This window comes from Polyodon spathula, chromosome 10, assembly GCF_017654505.1.
Source record: "Polyodon spathula isolate WHYD16114869_AA chromosome 10, ASM1765450v1, whole genome shotgun sequence".
In the NCBI taxonomy this organism is placed as follows: Eukaryota; Metazoa; Chordata; class Actinopteri; order Acipenseriformes; family Polyodontidae; genus Polyodon; species Polyodon spathula.
In genome coordinates, this window is record NC_054543.1 from 37,929,136 (window position 1) to 37,948,604 (window position 19,469).

Genomic DNA, 19,469 nt, shown 5'->3' on the forward strand with positions numbered 1-19,469 from the left:
GCATATCAAATGTTTAGATGACACATATGGTTGCATTCTTGTAGAACTTAAGGATAAAACAAAAAATACATTTAGACAAGGAATTGCATTAGTTCTATTACTTAGTTGAGCAGAAGATGGTTTCAGTAAATACTTTCTGCTTTTTAAATATGGGTCTACTATGTGATAGTTTGGGTTTTTCAGTCTATTTAAAACAGTAGGTAGGTGTTTATTTTTATATAGCGACTTTCTGTTACATGCAATGAATAAATAATTTTTTTTTCCCCTTCACTTTACAACTCCATTTCCACGTTTTAAAGTATTAAAGTTAAATTTCAGTTCCCTTTCTATTCGAAGACGACCAGCAACCAATACTTGGTATTTACTGAGCATTTTATGTCAGAGCTGCCGATAGGCCCCTCCGGTGAGTGACGTCCTCGGTCCCATCTACCGAGGGATTATGTAGTCACTCTGCGGAGATCACATTCTCTTTTGCTTCTCACAATCAGGTAGGTATAACTAACCTCTCCAGTTGCGTGATTGTGTCTTTGTAAAAGAGTTCTCACTTCAAGTTTTCTGCTAATTCCGTGGTTACATCGAAGCAGCGACTGTCCCGCTGGATTGCGGACACAGTTTCGACTGCATATACCCCCAGCTGGGAGGGTGGCCATGCACTCTACCAGAGGAGTGGCTACAACATGGGACAACATCTTTAGAGGTGCCTCACTGACTGATATTTGTACTGCAGCTAGCTGGGCTACTCTGCATACATTCACCAGGTTCTACCGACTCAATGTGGTAGATCTTTCTATGCCTTCATTAGACATAAGGGTCCTTGAGGTGGCATGCTAATACCACAAAGATTAGTTTGGTGGTCTGCTCGCACTCCCTCGCAATGGCTTTGATATACTTCCCCAAAAGTATTCTGCTTGTATTTATTGCATCTTGTAAACTGCTTTGTGATGGTATTCCACTATGAAAGGCGCTTTATAAAATAGAGATTGATTGATTTATTCCAGATATTATGTACAATTTATGCTTTATTGTATTTATTTTTTTCATGTAAGTTGGGCATGTGCAATATGTTTTTAGTTTAGCGTAGGTTTCTTTTTCAAGGGCAGTGTATGAATGCATTTTTGTTTTGGAGACTTTGCTATCAGTCTGGCTCTGTTTATTAAATTAATTAGATTTTTTTTTAAAGCTACAGTATGATAATTTTAAGCATTTGCTTGTCTGTGCGCTTACATGAAGAGGCATTGAATTTTAGGATATGCAGTTAACAATTCTGGATTTTTCTGCTTCAGTTTCATGACCTTACTGTATTACAACCGATTCTGCACTATAACAGATCGCGTTATAACAGGGTAGCACTGTACTTCTTTTTAAATCCTGGTCCTAAAGGGTTAAGCCCGGAAGTAATTGTGCTGCTTTGGCTAAATCTGTAGCCAAGTTTCCAGGGCCTTGTTGTGATGGTAAAAATGTAACACCATTACTCCCTGCCATAGCTATTCAAAGGAATGATTACAAGGCCAGTAGTTATTTTGTAATGTACTGGATAGCTAAATTGCTTTATTTGGTACTTTTAACATATTTTAATTTACCTTATGGAGTTTTTCAAACTAATTGAAAATGTGTTCAGTGAATCTAATTCTAAAAGTATTGATGGGAATAGCATAACACATTTTAAACATTCAAACTAAATGCAGTACAGCTTTGCCCCTTTTTAAAATATAAAACATAGTGTATTACTGTACATAATCTGATACTGTAATTTCTATGTAATCGGGGCAGAAGAACATTACCACTGACATGACAGATTTCCATGAGGCTGTTTGGATAATGGAGATGTTTGTAAAATCTAATTTTGGATTGGGGTAATCCAGGGCTTTATTGCACTGTTAATTAAAATAGGGGTCAGTGGTATCTGATTCACAATAACCCTGAATGGGCTTTTATATATATTAGCAAACCAGCCTGTGTAAAATAATACATTAAAATAAAGACCAGAATCCTAAAAGAAAAGCATTTGATAAAGACTTAGACTTAGGCAGGCAAAAAACAACTAAAACAGTAGAACCTACCATATCTGATTTTAATTAGTTTCAGGGGTCCATCAGATATGAAAAAATGAAAGTAGGGAGTTGTTATACTACATTGTAGTTGCTTTATTAACATTGGGGTATTTAAATGAACACATTGAAGTACAGCAGTGTGTTTAAAACACCAAACTACAGTACTGCAAGTATGCAATACAAAGAAAATCAGTAAAAAATTACTGCAAAAAAAAGTCCATCTTTCAGTCCATCTCAAAGGAATCTGACAATTTTTATTTTTGCAACGCAAGCATGTGTTAAACCGACACAGAAATGGAGTTTACAAACCAACACAAACTGATTTTGAAGGTCATCAAAAACAAATATTGGTTTTAGCATTTTAGCGGTAGATTTAATTTTATTAATCCTTTGCTTTCTTGTTCTGTTTTATATGAGCTTAGTGACAGCTAGCATGGAAAAAGTCTGTTCGACTGCCTCTGGGCCTGAAGCAATACCCCTCTCGTCTTTTCTAATGCCTGGTTTTTATCTGAAACTGATTCCATTCTGTCATTCTAAAAGCTGAATTTACACAAAGACACGTAATAAAATGTGCACTGATCAGTTTCCATCTGTACCATTCAGTTGGTACCAGCATGTGTAAATGACACATGCCAGAGATCCATCACTGAAGAGGTTTTCATATCTTGCAGGATCAGGTTATACTGTAAAGGATGTTTAAACTTAATATAATTTTAATAAAGTTTATCTTTGTTGTGAAAGAAAGCATTTAGAGTTTTGTTCAAAGACAAAGGAGGAGCTTCTGTTCACTATGATTGGCTGCTAACTGCTTCTCTGTCCCACACTCCCATCCTTTAGCAGATTAGCAGTGTGCTCGATCTATAAAAGCTTCCATAAAGTGCTAAGAGAACAGAGCTATAACATATACTGCCAAGATTGCTTCTTCAATCCCATAACTTGGATATTTTTACCCTTACTGTAATGTTTTGAAGACCAATTATGAACTTCTATGCAAGAAGAGTGACATTGCCTGCTATTACTCCACTTTTCCTTCAAAAGCGGGTAGGGGTTTTATTTTTCATAAATAAAAACATTTCATATTGCAATACTGTATACACGGGTCGTAAGAAATGTACATTCACTATGTGCAGCTGTGGAGAATTAATCTTCTATAATCCTTACAAGTAGCACAATCTAAAGCACTGTATGGACCGCTTAATTACATTGTCTGGAATCTAATTTTTGGCAGCCTTGAAAACCAGATACATTAAGTGCAAAACAAAAAAAAAAAAGAAAACCAGCTGCTGTGCTTTTAAATTGTTTGATAGAATGTGTAATTTTGATTGAAACCACACAGTGGATACATAATTTTGAATAAAGGCACTTACGAATTGTGTTCCATAGGACTGTTTTTGTGTTAGTAGTGGTGGTTAGTACTGTGGATTTCTTTTTTTTTTTTTTAATTGTACAATGGAATTTTACAGTTCACTAACTACATGTTAATCTTTCTTTCTTTCTTTCTTTCTTTTACACTAAGAAAATATATTTTACTTATTTAGTTAGGTATTACATAATGTGATTGAGATATTTTGAATGTTTTAAAAAATGAAACACTGAATTTCACCTGTTTCTCTTCTGTCAGTTCAAGTTAAATACAATGCTGTCTTGTTATTTCACTCTGGGATGGCTTTATATATATATATATATATTATATATATATATATATATATATATATATATATATATATATATATATGTGCATTACGTAATGTATCGACAAAAGACCAAACTCTTTTATGAGAGTACAATTAAAAAGTTAAAGTCACCTTGTTAGGGAACAAACTTTTAAAATTTGTTAGAAATTTTAGTCTACCCTCGGACCCCACCAGCATCCGTCTCGGTTTTACTGGGCCACGGTCGCCGTAAGCATTTTCACAGCCTTATATTGCCACAGCTCAACTGGGCAAGGCAATACATTATTCGGCTATTTGCTTACACTAAGTCCAGTTTTAAATACTTTGTTTAACAATTATAGTGTAGTACGAAGTGTTACTGTGTGTTTTGAAATACATCTGGCGTTCATTCAAATGCAATGACAGAATTACACCACAATGCGAGCAGATGTAGAGCTAGATTTCCATGTGTTTTGCCATCGTCATTCGTGGCATAACTACAGTACTCCATGAAATATGCGTGGAGTATCCTCTGTCTATGCCAGTAATTGAGAAGGATGTAGAGTAGGGTGCAAAATTATAACGGGAAAAGAACATTAAATAAATAACATGTTTTATAATTTGTTATCCTTTTTTATTAATTACAGTAAACCAATTCACTATATATCCATAGCCTTCTCTTTTTAAATCTTACTTCGCTCATGAATGCTTGATAATAGTGTGCAAACAATATGTAAACACTAATATGTAATGTAGATATCAGTGTGTGTGTGTATATACAGACGTGCTCAAATTTGTTGGTACCCCTCCACAAAAAACGAAGAATGCACAATTTTCTCTGAAATAACTTGAAACTGACCAAAGTAATTGGCATCCACCATTGTTTATTCCATATTTAATAGAAATCAGACTTTGCTTTTGATTTTTTATTCAACATAATATTGTAAATAATAAAACAAATGAAAATGGCATGGACAAAAATGATGGGACCGCTAACCTAATATTTTGTTGCACAACCTTTAGCGGCAATCGCTGCAATCAAACATTTTCTGTAGCTCTCAATGAGACTTCTGTACCTGTTAATGGGTGCCTTCTTCAGACTGCACGTTTCAGCTCTTTCCATAGATGTTCGATAGGATTCAGATCAGGACTCGTAGAAGGCCACTTCAGAATAGTCCAATGTTTTGTTCTTCTCCATTCTTGGGTGCTTTTAGCTGTGTGTTTTGGGTCATTATCCTGTTGGAGGACCCATGACCTGTGACTGAGACAGAGCTTTCTGACACTGGGCAGTACGTTTCGACTCCAGAATGCCTTGATAGTCTTGAGATTTCATTGTGCCCTGCACAGATTCAAGGTACTCTGTGCCAGGCGCAGCAAAGCAGCCCCAAAACATAATCAAGCCTCCTCCATGTTTCACTGTAGGTATGGTGTTTTTTTCTTTGAAAGCTTCATTTTTTTGTCTGTGAACATAGAGCTGATATGACTTGCCAAAAAGCTCCAGTTTTGACTCCTCTGTCCAAAGGACATTGTCCCAGAAGGATTGTGGCTTGTCAATATGCATTTTACCAAATTCCACTCTGCTTTTTTTATGTTTTTCTTTCAAAAGTGGAATCCTCCTGGGTCTTCTTCCATGGAGCCCACTTTCGCTCAAATAGCGTCGGATGGTGCAATCAGAAACTGACGTACCTTCACCTTGGAGTTCAGCTTGTATCTCTTTGGCAGTTATCCTTGATACTTTTTCTACCATTCGCACTATCCTTCTGTTCAATCTGGGGTCGATTTTCCTCTTGCGGCTGTGCCCAGGGAGGTTGCCTACAGTTCTATGGACCTTAAACTTCTTAATATTTGCAACTGTTGTCACAGGAACATCAAGCTGCTTGGAGATGGTCTTGTAGCCTTTACCTTTACCATGCTTGTCTATTATTTTCTTTTTGATCTCCTCAGACAACTCTCTCCTTTGCTTTCTCTGGTCCGTGTTCAGTGTGGTGCACACAATGATACCAAACAGCACAGTGACTACTTTTCTCCATTTAAATAGGCTGAATGACTGATTACAAGATTGGAGACATGTGTGATACTAATTAAAGAAACTAATTCATTTGAGATACCACTATGATCCAATTATTGATTTTCTTTTCTAAGGGGTACCAACAAATGTGTCCAGGCCATTTTAGAATATCTTTGTAGAATAAGCAATAATTAATCTCTTTTCACAGCTTCTTTGCTTTATTCTATGACGTACCAAAGGCATGCAAGTGTACATGACAAAATAGCTTTTAATTTCATCACTTTTCAGGAGGAATGAAGTATTATTTCAAATTTGAGTGTGTGTGTGTGTGTGTGTGTGTGTGTGTGTATATATATATATATATATATATATATATATATATATATATATATATATATATATATATAATAACATATCATATATAATATAACATCCTCCCTTTTGACTTTCATTGTGCAATAAAAATAGATTGTATGTTTGAGGAAAAAGAACATTAGCCTCGGGTAAAGGAGTGCAAAGCAGATCTATTGACAAATATGGGATGAGAATATTTTGTAAACCAGTATCTTTCTAATTCTTCTCTTCAAAGCTACTTTGTTCTGGCTCATAGACTTTTAAATATGCTCTTTTAAAAATGTTGAAAAGCGGTTGACTAGCCTAAGGGTACTGTAGTGTAAAACAGATGTGCAGAGTTTCAGGTTCCTGTTTTGAGACTGAACAGAATGTCCTGTCTGGCCAATTCAGTTGTCCGTTAAAACCACAATATACTGGTACTTTAGACTGTTGGTATATTGTTTTCACTTTTCTTTTTTTAGTGCTTTTGAGCAGTGCAGTAGAACCAGTCAACCAACATTTCTTGGTGTAATTTGATCTAAAAAAAATCTACTCGACTGTTTTTAAATAATGAAGCTTTTCTAATAGTGTTTATATAGCCCAATATTTAGCATTTTACAGAACTCTATTAATAATAATACACAATTGCTGTGGGAAAAAAAATCTATTTGTCAAAGACAACCATGATGTCCCTCCCTTGAAGGAAGTTGTTCAAATACAGCATACAGTATTTAGGTATATACTGCAACTGAATATACCTGCTAAAAATGAATGAAAAAATGAGAGAAGTGCAACTAAGAATTGTGTCATTCAGTATCTTGGACAGGGAAAAGTTGAGCCATGCTTTCTGTGAGGCTGGCTGTATAAATAGAATGTGCTTGTATACCTCTGTGAGCTCCTTAAGAGAAAGTTGAAGCCAACACGAGGTGTAGCCAGGCCATACCTTTGAAATGATGTGTGATTTTTAGAAACCTGGGTTATTAGTACTTGCAGTATACATTTCTTTGTGTGCAGCATACATTACCTGACATCATGTCAGGCTGTTGGTTTTAGAAATGTGTTAAACTCTCTCTCTCTCTCTCTCTCTCTCTTTCTATATATATATATATATATATATATATATATATATATATATATATATATATATATATATATATATATATATATATATATATATATATATATATATATATTATATATTTTTTTTAAGCAAGATGCTTAAATCATTTTCCAGCTGTTTCAAACAATGAGAAAACACATGTCAAATTGTTGGGGGAACAAAATAAAAAAAAATAAAAAATGAAATGAAACAATGGAAAACTGGCGCCGACAGACTGTGTAAAATAGAACTGCATACGATGACATCAGATTAAACACACAACTGGAAAGGAAAAGTTTACTCAACTTGTTTTTGACTATGGTCCCAACACTACATTAGGTGTTCTGACTTAAGTGAGGCATTTGCTGTATAGTTTCTTAATTGGAAAATAACAGTAGTCGACAAAGTACAGATCAGAATTATAAGAATGTATTTAACATTATACTTGTTGTCATGGCTACAAATGCAGATCTATTTATCTGTCTCCCTCTTTCTCTCTCTTGGTACAAAACGGTACAAAAATGTTCTTTTAATCCACTTTAATACCTTTAATTTAGATCTGTGTCCTTAAGAAATTCTTACCTTCGCAAAATATATTACCCTAAAAGATTATTGTGCTATTCACTGAAACATTCTAGTATGATAGCATATCATAAAGCTATGTCAATATTTCCTTCAGTTCTCTATCATTGTAGCAGTCAGCAGTTTTTAAGTTATAATCACACCCAAACAGCTGCCAAATACTGGGAATAGGATACTTTAATAGCAGGCAATTCTGTTCATACAATAAAACAGCAGGAAAACGTGACTTTGTGTGCTTCCCGGGTCCAGACAGTTTGACAAGGGGTAGTCAAAGTATTGATTCCACTTAAACCAACATTCTATTTTTTTCTTTCAATTATTAGAAGTATTTTTTTCTCCTTTATAACTTTGGAACCTTTGCTGGTTGCATAGGACCCTAAAGTGCAGAGGCAAATATTTAATAAGGCAAATAATGTTTACCCACTGAGAAGCTTGCGTTTCATTACCACTGTTCTCATTGCGGCAATACATTGTGTGCATTTTGTGGATCAAATATAGGTCAAATGTACTGTCAAAAAATCCAACAAACCACTAGCTAACTAGTATTATTTTCTTTTGTATTCCTTTTCAAAAGATTTGCCTCTTGCTAGAACCCTTTGACTTACATTTCTGTAGACTCCAAGGGTTCCCGTCCTTCCACTACTCGACCACTGTGGGAGAAATATTGTTCTTTTGAATATCCTTCGGATAGATAGAAATTATGCTGAAACCCTTATAGGAATTTGTCTGAATACAAAGCGGTAAAATAGAAAGACCATGATTTGTGACGGAACCAAAACAGTGTATACTTTGTGCTGCCTGTCAGTGTCAAAGCTATAGAGAAATACCTGCTAGTTTAAAAAGATTATAATAATAGGAAAAGTTAAATTCATGATAATTAACTACATTTATTGGGATAATTTTTTTTGCATAAGTAGATAAAAACCAGCTCTGTACAGCTGTGGGAGTGAAGTTTGAAGTAAAATGATTTGTTTGTAATTACAAACTGTTCTCCAATATTCTCTCCTTAGCATAGGCTGGCTTGAGGGAGGAAGTGTTTCTGTTTAAGAGTCTATATTTTTTAAAATGCTGAACTATTTCTTTCCCTGAATTTGTCTATGTAAAGATGCTTTTTTTTAAATGTGTGTATAAGAATATTGGAATGCCTGTATGTACCTACATACAGTATGGTGCATGTGTCACACTTTTACATGTATATTGGATGTAGGTCATGCACAATTTTTTATGTTCACGCTAATTTTGTATTTAAGTTTCTGGTGGTGGATACATATACTGTCAGTTACTTTTATATCAAATTAAAACAAACAAACAAACAAACAAAAAAAAAACACACTGGCATAAAATCCAAGGATGCATAAGACCAGACAGATATTTCCATTGTAGCCTATACAACCTGACTCCCCATGCCCATCACCACCTCAAACTCAGCCTAATTCATATTAACTGTTCCAGCCATTTGAGTCGACCTTATTCTCACTCATACTATAAGAACATTATTTTCTTGTTTTTTGTATAGGCTTAATCTAACTCTGATTTACATTCATTTTTTTATATTTCCTTTAATGGAACAATGTGGGGCTCCCTCTAGTGGAAATTTCTGGAGAAAGTGAAGGGTGCAGGTTACATATCATCACAGTAATAAATAATACAGTAAGCACCAGTGAACTTGCAACATTTTTTGGTTTTACTATATTTTAATAAGACTATAGAATCATTAAAGAACAGTGATTAAAAAGAAAGCAAACACATATTTTGTGATTTAGCAGGGCCTTTTGCATTGTACCACTTCTTTTAAAACCATTATTAACATTCAACAAAACAGTAAAGGGGAATGCTTGAACACCTGAATACTTAACTTGAAAATATCTCTGATCTCTGCACACAGCTGTAGTATTAAATACAGCTACAAAATCAAATACATTTCATGTAGAGAACTTCATATCTATTTATTTTACATCTACTGGTATGTACAGTGCTCCTCCTTTTATAAGGCAGCCTGTTATAGTGCAGAACGGGTTATAAGGTGGTATGGTCATGGCATCCATTTCCCCCCCCAGATCGTTTAATGTGTACAGACACATTAATTTGATCTGGTCTACATAAATAAACACCCCTTTTTGCTAAAGTGGTATCGCCCTTCCCTTGACTCATGACCAGTCAGAGTTTGGCATAGATCTCGGTGCCCTTCCTTTTTTAAAAAGTGCATGGCCAGTGCCCTCTGCCTAACCCCACCGCCTCTGACTCTTATGCTTCAGGAAGGGGGAGTGGCTAGAACAAATTTACCCCACTTGTCTTGTTTAGTAGTTAGGCACCTTTTTTATATTGGCTTTATTTCCTTTTATATTCAATTTATTATCAATTATAATAAAATTATTTTTTCTGGGGGATTTGTGTGAGAGGGTGTGTGTGGTGGGATTTTAAGAATTGTTTCACAGGTAGTGTAAGCTGGTGGAGCCCACTTAATTTTGTAGGATAACCATGACGTGTTGAACTTGCAGAATGACAAGCAGGACACAAGGAGTGCAAACAATGGTAGGGTTTATTATAAAAGAATCCAACACAAATAAAAAAAAAAAAAAAAAAAAAAAACTTTCCCAGAGTTTAAGAGCTTAACCCAAACTTTAAAGTTAATTTAAATAATAATGAAGAACAATAACACACAAAAGTTATTTTTCATTTGTAAAGTCCAGAGTGGTTTCAGAGTCCGACTTCCGTCCGCTTCGGCCTCTTGGCGTGGAACTGCTTGGTGAGTATTGAAACACTGCTCATTATTTAAATAAATTCTGCAGTTTTGCTTTTAACTGTCTTTCCTTCTTTCTTTTTCAGGTTTTCAAATGCGTCCACCAGAGCGTGCTGCTGAGCCCGGACACACAGGTAAGGAAGGGAACAGTCCATACCACAGAACAAAGAAGCACAGGTACAGAGCTGCCTCTCCAGGGTCCAAGCACAGTGCTTTAAGAGGTACCACCAAATGTTCCTGTCAGGACAACTGAGGAAGTTAGCATCTCTGTTCACTTTTTTTTTTAAAAGTAACAAAAAAAAGGCATATTCAATGCAAAACATTAACTACTTTAGATAAGTAATGACTGCAGTATAGGATACTGACCTTAAGGTTAGGGTTTCAGTGTACAGCAAGGATTATTCATTGTCTTATTAACAATAATATGATAGCCAATCGGAGTGCAGTGTCCTGAGAGTTGAATTTCGTGTTACCTTTGTAAGGACAGCGGCCAAGTGGGATTTCCAGGAAGATGGCTCATGGCTGCCTCTCCTGGCACTAAGTGGAACCAGCGGGAACTTTTTTTTTATTGTATCTTCAATTAAAAAGCAAAGTGTCAAAATAAAAGTTTCTTTCTGAAATGCTGGTTTCAGTGTGTTTTTCTGCTTTAGCTCTGTCAGCCTCCTGTACCACGTGGCTGAAGAGATGGTAATTTATTTCAAGTTTGTGTATTTTGCTCAGACTCCAAGCCTTTTATTGCAAAGTTAATCATGTAGTATTGCTTGTACACACATGGTGAAAACAAAAGCCTTAAAACTGAAACAGGCCTGCATCCTGCCAGTACAACACACAGTCCTGTTCCATGAACATTCCCGAGGGTATTCACAGCGAGAATATTACAGGTTAAACAGAGAAAAAGTCTGGCACACAATTGTAGTTTCCCTTTGTTAAATTTTCACTCACTGCTATTTGATTTCATTACGCCTTTCCATGGCGTTTATAGCATACCACAATACGTAAACGACTCTCGTTGCTGTTTTTTAAACAAGCACATTACTTGCGTTTTAAGGTGTTTTTTTTTTTTTTTTTATAAAATGCATAAACTAGAATTTAAGGTGACAGAAGACTTACACTCTTCTATTCAGATTGAAACTTTGTTGTCCAGTCTTTTCAAGCAGGTCTGCAGTGTTCCGCTTGTCTCTGTTAGTAGCTCCTACCTCAGGCTACAAGAATACCAGAACCAGCATATAACTCTCTTACTCTCACACTCTACTGCAGACCTTTCTTTCTCTTTTCTTTTCACTGTCTCCACCAGCCGATTTAAACAGACTGCTACCCATGAGGCAGTGGCTGAATTCACTAGTGATTGTGGGTTTTATAGTTTTCTTTATTTATTTTTCGCAAGTATATTATTTAAAAACACAGCGGTATTATTCGGTACAATGCTAAAATGACCTCCTTGTTTTATTATTGTACCATCTCTGTACCACCTTTCTGCCACAGTAGAAATATATTGCCCTAAATGCTTCTTATTAAAAAGATGTTTTTAGCTGTATCTAATCATGATTAAAAATGCTGTGCTTTGTAACGGTCACTCATGCACACACACCCGCACACGCACACCATGGGTTAGATGAGCTCCTGACTTGTTCACTTGCTTACTATGTCATAGAATTGGCCATTTTTAAATTCAAATACAATATTAAAAAAGCAAACTTTAAATGTCTCTGTAATGTCATATTTGGGCAATTACATTATTTTGACAAATACAAATACCGTAAATATATTTTAATGATTATTTTGCATGAATGAATTATCAATCTGAAGCATCAGTACTGTATATTCAATTTGTGTCAGGGGGTTTCTTCAGTTTTAAGACATTGGTACTGATGTTTTGTGTACCTCTGTTCTTCATGAATTATGAGAGCTTTGAGATTTGATTTGGCAGATTCTCAGGAAATTAAATGTACACAGGGATGCATTTGGAATTAGGCCTAGAGCCAATTCCTACATTTTGATGGTGAAATCTGTTAGTATGATTATAATATACATTGGTGTTACGTGGGAAATCAAAACATAGTCAACATCACTGTTTTAACATGTTTACAACTACAAATTAAGACACAATTATTACCGTTTTTGCTTTTTTTGTTTTGTTTTTAGCAAGGATTTATAGATTGTGCAACAAAAATTGGCTGAAAGAGGTTTTTGTAAATCTGGGCTTTTGTTAAAGGTCTTCAAAGGGAGATCCTTCAAGTTTTTTTTTGTCTTGTAAATCTCAAAATTTGACTGCTTAAAAAAGCAGATTGTTTACCTAATTTGGGGATGATGTCATAGCTAAAGGTTCCTATTCGCTGCAGCTCTTGGAGTACAATTCCTGCCCCAGCTGGAGCATAGTGACCCCCTTTCTTCTACACAGACAGGCAGGGCTTTTTGCAATGAACTACGTGGAGTAAGCCAGGTAATTTTTTTTTTTTTTGTTTGTTTTCTTAATCCTGAGATGGCTTGTCCTGTGCGCTGTTTTTTTTTTTTTTTTTTTGTTACTAGAAAAAGGTAGCAGGTGATTGGGCAGAGCCTCTGTGACATGTAGCTGTGGAGTCGGAAAACTCTGCTGCTAAGAGGCAGCTCTACATAATCGCATCATTTGCGCTTGCTGCACTAAGAGTAGAGTGCTTCACAGCTGACAGTGTTGTAATGCATGTTTCTACAATGCTGTACACTCAGACCTGCATCAAATGCAGAGATAACCAAAATACACACGACTGCTTAGCTCCATTTTCACTGGTAAGTACACTATATTTTAAAGATACTATATCAGAACCAAATGCAGAACCTTTTTATTTTCACTGTTTTTTTTGACCTATTGCATTTTGAATTCTGAAATCAAATATTTAATTTAGGGCTGGCGAGGGGAGCTAGATTCACAGCACTGAAGTGTTGTGGTTTTTTTTTGTTTTGTTTTTTTTGGCACAGAAAAAAAAAAGCCTAATCTGTGGCAATGCATGTAATTTGATTCTCCCTTTGTTAATGTGCCCTACCCAGTAAGGTGCCTTCTCTAAAGCTGTGAGAGGTCTGGTAATGGACTTTCTTAACTAAAACTCAATTCACAGGCCCCCAAAGGCCCTCATGGAGGAATGACATATACGTATCAGCCAGTGTATTGACCGCAGCAAAGAATATAATTTTGGTATGGCTGTACAAAAAAATAATAATAATCCTTTTAAAATGGGATTTTATTTTCATTGCAGGTAATCAAAGTGTACAATGAAGATGACACAAGTCGAGCACTAGAAGTACCCAGTGATATTACAGCACGGGATGTCTGCCAGCTGTTAATACTAAGGAACCATTGCATCGATGACCATAGCTGGACACTTTTTGAGCATCTGGCCCGCATAGGCATTGGTAGGGCCATATATTCTGTTTTTGTATTTCCCTTCCAAGTATTGTATAGGCTGCAGTACAATATTGCTGTATCATACTGAATTAAAAGCTGCTGACATACAGTGCATGTTGTGTTTTTATGTCATTTTGATGTGCACATAGTTGATCTTCCAGGTAGGGTAAAGAATGTCCCTTAATAAATACTTTGTGCATACATTATTTCTGATGGGCCATTCACATAAGCAGGGAAACCTAAAACATACAATGTCCTAAGTTGTCATGCTCTTGTCAGACCACCCTTGTTGGTTTCTGGTGCATCTCTTTATGGACAAATTGGTTGTCCATTGGATCCTATTGCTAATACTTTTTTAGCTTTTAGATGACTGTTAGAAACATGATTTTATCACCGATATTTAATAATGTTATCAGAACAAAAAATAATCAAGACGAAAGAAATTATACAAAATAACACAATAATTGATTATTGTTCCAGTCCTGTCCTAGAATGGATAATCATCTGCAATGTATATGGGAAATTTATTGTTAGTTGACTAGTTGAAGCCTCTTGTGTCTTGGTACCAATTCTTCAGAAATAGAGTAACGTTTATGGATCCAGATCAGTAGAAATGAGAAGGGGCTGGTGACCAAGGATATTTTGCCGGTCAGAGCAATACAGTGAAAACCCCATGGGTTGAGAAAGCACAGACTGGAGAGGTAGATCTTGGAAGCTTTTTGTAGGAAGTCCAAAGTCTGGTTCATGGGGCCTGGGATCAACCTTTCAAAAGTGTAAGTCGTCTTCATGGCCTTTTTGACCAAGTACAACTATTGTGATTTTAATAAATATACATTATTAGTACATTAAAGTATCTCATTTTTAATATTGTTATTCACATTGTCCACTGTTTTTTATTAATCTTTATGTTCCGTTTGTCTGTCTAACTTTAGGAAAATGTATATTTTATATAAACTGTACTTTATATTTAATGCACAGAAAGAACCATAGAAGACCACGAGTCTGTTATTGGAGTGCAGTCAAGCTGGGGAGTGGAAACAGACGACCGTTTATATTTTAGGAAAAATTATGCCAAATATGAATTCTTTAAAAAGCCACTGGTAAGAATTGCATCCTCAATTTCTGTTAAAAAAAAAAAAAAAAAAAAAAAAAAAAACATAGTTTGTAATGGAGTCATATTTATTATTTTACTATCTTATTTTATTCTGAGGTAAAACAAAAATTAATAGTTTGCACTTAGGTAAATGCTACTGCTAAAAGTAGAAAGATAAATGCATTTACAACAAAAGTTCCTGATTTGCCTGTTTTTAATTGCACGTGAAATTATAGGCTGACACTACAGTAATATCCAATGTTGCTAATGTATTGGCTAAATTAGTTCATCTACAAAAAGCAGCTTGCTGTTCTATGCAACAATTATTCCAACATGCTTGTGAAAATGCATAGGACAGGATAGTCCACGTCACATGTACTGTCCTGCAAGTAAGTGTTTTAAGAAAAGTTTCCAAAGCTGTTCAGATAACGACAAACTCTATTATCTTACTAAGGGCTTCATTTACGAAAGGGCACTAAACATTATGGTGCACCATAATTGCAATTAGTGTGCACCTTCATGCTTTGCGTATTTACTATTGCAGTTTTATTCATTATAGCGCAAAGTAGTGGGCATGTTGTGGCACATGCTGATTTTATTGTGTCACATTATGGTAGTCAGAATGAATATGTGGTTTGTATGGTAATGCATGATAATGTATTTCATTGAAGCACTCCGCTCTGAATAATGAGATGAGCTTTATTCACACCGTATTTACTAAAGAACGATAATCGTAGTTTGCACCTTGAAGTGAGCGATAATTAGTTAGTTTGGAAACCAGGCTTTAATTTCATAATTTTCTATTGGTCATACTGACTGCTGTTGCAACAGCGCAGACAACTCTAATCAATCAAAGCCATAAACAATGAGAGAGGGGTTCTGTCAATGGGTTATTTAATCAGGATTTTCAAATGAAGTCATTTCGCTGAGAACATGTGTGTGGTTTTATTAATTGGAGAAGTTGCTGGCATTCTATTAGATATGATTGCAATGCATCTCATTAAAGCACATTGTATTTATATGGGGAAAACATCACCCCATGCTGAAGATAGGGACAGGATAGAATGACACTCATTTGATATTTTCATTAAAGTGCTATACATTGGTGAATTATGTGAACAAGAAACAGCAATACACTTCACTTTTAGAAGGTGAAATGAACACACAAACCCTGACTGGCACCTTCAGTAGTGTTAGTCCAAGATTAGTGCTAATAAGGGTCTTTGAAATCAACTGATATGCTCAGCATGTTTGCGTATAATTCACCAGTACAGGCATATTATTATTATTATTATTATTATTATTATTATTATTATTATTATTATTATTATTATTATTATTATTATTATTATTATTATTACATATGCACTCCGTTTATTTACTGGTATAAGAATCAACCACTGGGACCAAATCATTCCTATACTAACCATGCTGAAATACTCTGCTTGTAAGAATCAAGCAATCCGCTTATAGGAATCATTTTGGGACAAACTGACAGCATTGAATATGATACTCTATCAAGTGCAATGATGTGTACAAACAATAGAGCTGTTTCTGAATTTGATCAAATCTCACATGATTAGGCACGTACACAGCAAGTGCAGCATAATCCCTGGTCCTCAGTGACTCCCAGTAGAGAAAAAGCAAGTTGTGCAGTTTGTGTGTCGACATGGCAGAAAAAGAAAGACACACGACTGCATGTACAGGTATTCTTTGTGTTCTCTGTTAATGAAAATGTGTTTTAATAAAGTGAATACATATTCATTGAATACATGCTGAGTACAGCACTGTTACTGTGTGATATGCATGTAGAGGAGAGGGGGAGGGGGGGGATTGCGGATCTTTCCATCTCCGCTTACTGAAAAGAAAGCAAGCCACAGATCCTGAATGCAGTGGTAGTCCTAACAGTAAAATACTGTACTGTAGTGTCATTTTAATTCAAAGCCATTACATGTAACACCACACAGCACTTAAACTAAGCAGTACCCTCATGAGATATACTGTAGTACAACAGGATTCTGCAGCCCTGAGTAAACATAATCATGATCCTCTAACAAATCTCCTACAATGACTTGTTTTAATGTATTGTCCTTAGTGACTGAGCACCAGTGACATTTGTATACTATATTTAAACTGCTGCCGCACTTCTAATTGTGATGATATCTGCCTGCTTTTAAGAATCAACCGCTTATAAGAATCAAATCATCCGGGACAGATGTGATTCTTATAAACGGAGTGCACTGTATATTTTTTTTATACAGGACAGATTTACTAAATCTTACTCTAGTGCATGCTTTGCGTTATTATTCTCTAAAGGAAAAAAATCATTGTTTTGGCTAGTTTCACAGACTGCAAATAACACTAGTCTTTGAGTACCTTATCTAAGGAAATGTAAGGTGCTTATTGTGGTCTGAAAAACCAGTCAGCAATGTTGATCTGACCTTAGTTATTTTTTTATTTTAACCACTTATAGGCACACCATTTAAACCTGAAATCTATCTGGGTATAGAGGCATTATTTGCATTAAAGCTTTCATATAGAGCAGTGAAAATTACATGCAACTAACAGGTTATATTAAGAGTGAATAAACATGAATGAATGTTATAATGTCTAAGATTTTATTTTATAGTTTATTACATTGGTACACATAATAGAGTGTTTAAATAAAACACTAGAAAAAACCAGGTGTTCTATTTTAAAACAACTTCCTTCACTAGAATTTCTAACTCCTATGCATACAGTTTTAGTTTGCGTTGTGTCTGCCTGTACCCTGTTGATCGTTCATTTTCAGTCAATGTAAGCCACCTCCGGCTTTCACAGTAAGCCACTGACCAAATGATACACCTGAACTGCTGCAGTTTTTTATATCATGGTGGTCACGGGTAAGTCTTGGACATTATCATGCTCATTAAACTATCACTCGCAGTACATATAGTGCACGTTATGGTATGTAAATTAGCATGTACATGGGATAGTAAATTTAGATTCATGGTGCACGTTGTGCTCACTACTTAATGTGCACGTTACAGCTGTATTTAATGCCTTTTCATAAATAAAGCCTTAAATGTTATATATTTTTCTTGGTGACCATTGACCATTTGATATGTTTACTGTTTCTTGTGCACCTGTGCAATCTGAAAATGAATTTTAAAAATACCTCAACATAATAATGTTAACTGACCTGCTTGTTATGTTATCAGGATTTTTTTCCAGAGCATATGGTGTCTATATCAAGCGAAACCAATGGAATTCTGAACCATTCACAACTGGTACAGGTATAAAGTTTACAAATTTACTAGCCTTTTTTTGCTGGGTTTCTTTATTTTTGACAAATACTGTAGAAGGAAATTCTGGAACACATGAATCAATGTTGTCCATCTTAGTAAAAAAAAGCATTTTTTTTTTAAAGTAAAACAAATGGTGTACATGTTGTTTTAAACAAGTTTATTTTGATGTATGACAGGCTGTTTTCACATGTCTATTCAAGCATCACAGTTGTTATAAGTAATGTATGACAAATTGTTTAATTCTAACTTCTGCTGTTATTAAACAAAACAAAACAAAAACTTAGTGCCCTGTATTGAAAAAAATAAAATCTCTTTTTAAGACATTTCTAAGTACCAGCTCTTGTCCTGAAATCCATGGCTTTCTGCATGCTAAAGAGCAGGGAAAGAAGACTTGGAAAAAGATCTACTTTGTCTTGAGAAGATCTGGGCTTTATTTGTCTAATAAGGGAACTTCAAAGGTCAGTAAAGTTTGAGTGTATTTAATAATTTCATCATTTTCTATTGGTCATACTGACTGCCGCTGCATCGCTACAATACAGTGCAGACAACTCTAATCAATAAAACCCGTAAACAATGAGAGAGGTGGTGCCAGTGGGTTATTTAATCAGGATTTTCAAATGAAGCCTATTCACTGAGAACATGTGTGTGGTTTTATTCATTGGAGAAGTCTGCTGGCATTCTGTAAAATATGATTGTAATTCATCTCATTAAAGCAAATTGTGTTTATATGAAGAAAACCTCACCCCTTGCTGAAGATAGGATAGAATGACACTCATTTGAACTTTTCAATGAAGTGCTGTACACTGGTGAATCATGTGAACAAGTCACAGTAATACACTTCACTTTTAGAAGGTGTAGTTAACACATAAACCCTGATTGGCACCTTCATTAGTGTTAGTCCGAGATTAGTGCTAATTAGGGTCTTTGAAATCAGCCAATATGCATGATATATACATGATATATACATGACTCATTTACTAAACCTTACTCTAGTGCATGTTTTGCATTTTTATTCTCTAAAGGAAAGCACTAATTGCTTGGAATTTGACTATCTTACCTAAGGAAATGTAAGGAGTGTTGTTGACTGGTGCTAAAAACTTGAACTGACCTTAGTTCTTTTTTTTATTATTATTGAAACATAAATACCACTACAGTAGTGTCTGTTCTTTATGAAGAAGATTAATTCCATTGCAATGACATATAGAATGAATTAAATAACAACATTGTTAAAATAAGTTAGTTTCAATT

At 35.2% G+C, this 19,469-nt stretch overlaps 1 protein-coding gene across 3 annotated transcripts in view; it reads left to right on the forward strand.

The window, feature by feature from the left end:
- The window catches only part of LOC121322260 (growth factor receptor-bound protein 14-like), a 44,086-nt gene that overhangs the window by 18,540 nt on the left and 6,077 nt on the right, over positions 1 to 19,469 (forward strand). The window contains exons 1-5 of one of the 3 annotated variants that reach the window (XM_041261957.1): positions 2,901 to 3,092; positions 13,693 to 13,849; positions 14,820 to 14,941; positions 18,135 to 18,209; positions 18,542 to 18,679. In XM_041261957.1, the coding sequence (XP_041117891.1) occupies positions 3,030 to 3,092; positions 13,693 to 13,849; positions 14,820 to 14,941; positions 18,135 to 18,209; positions 18,542 to 18,679 (555 nt within the window). In that variant the 5' untranslated portion in view covers positions 2,901 to 3,029. Of the gene's footprint in view, positions 1 to 2,900; positions 3,093 to 12,940; positions 13,229 to 13,692; positions 13,850 to 14,819; positions 14,942 to 18,134; positions 18,210 to 18,541; positions 18,680 to 19,469 lie in introns of those variants that run through there. The other 2 variants (XM_041261956.1, XM_041261955.1) reach the window with 2 other exon arrangements.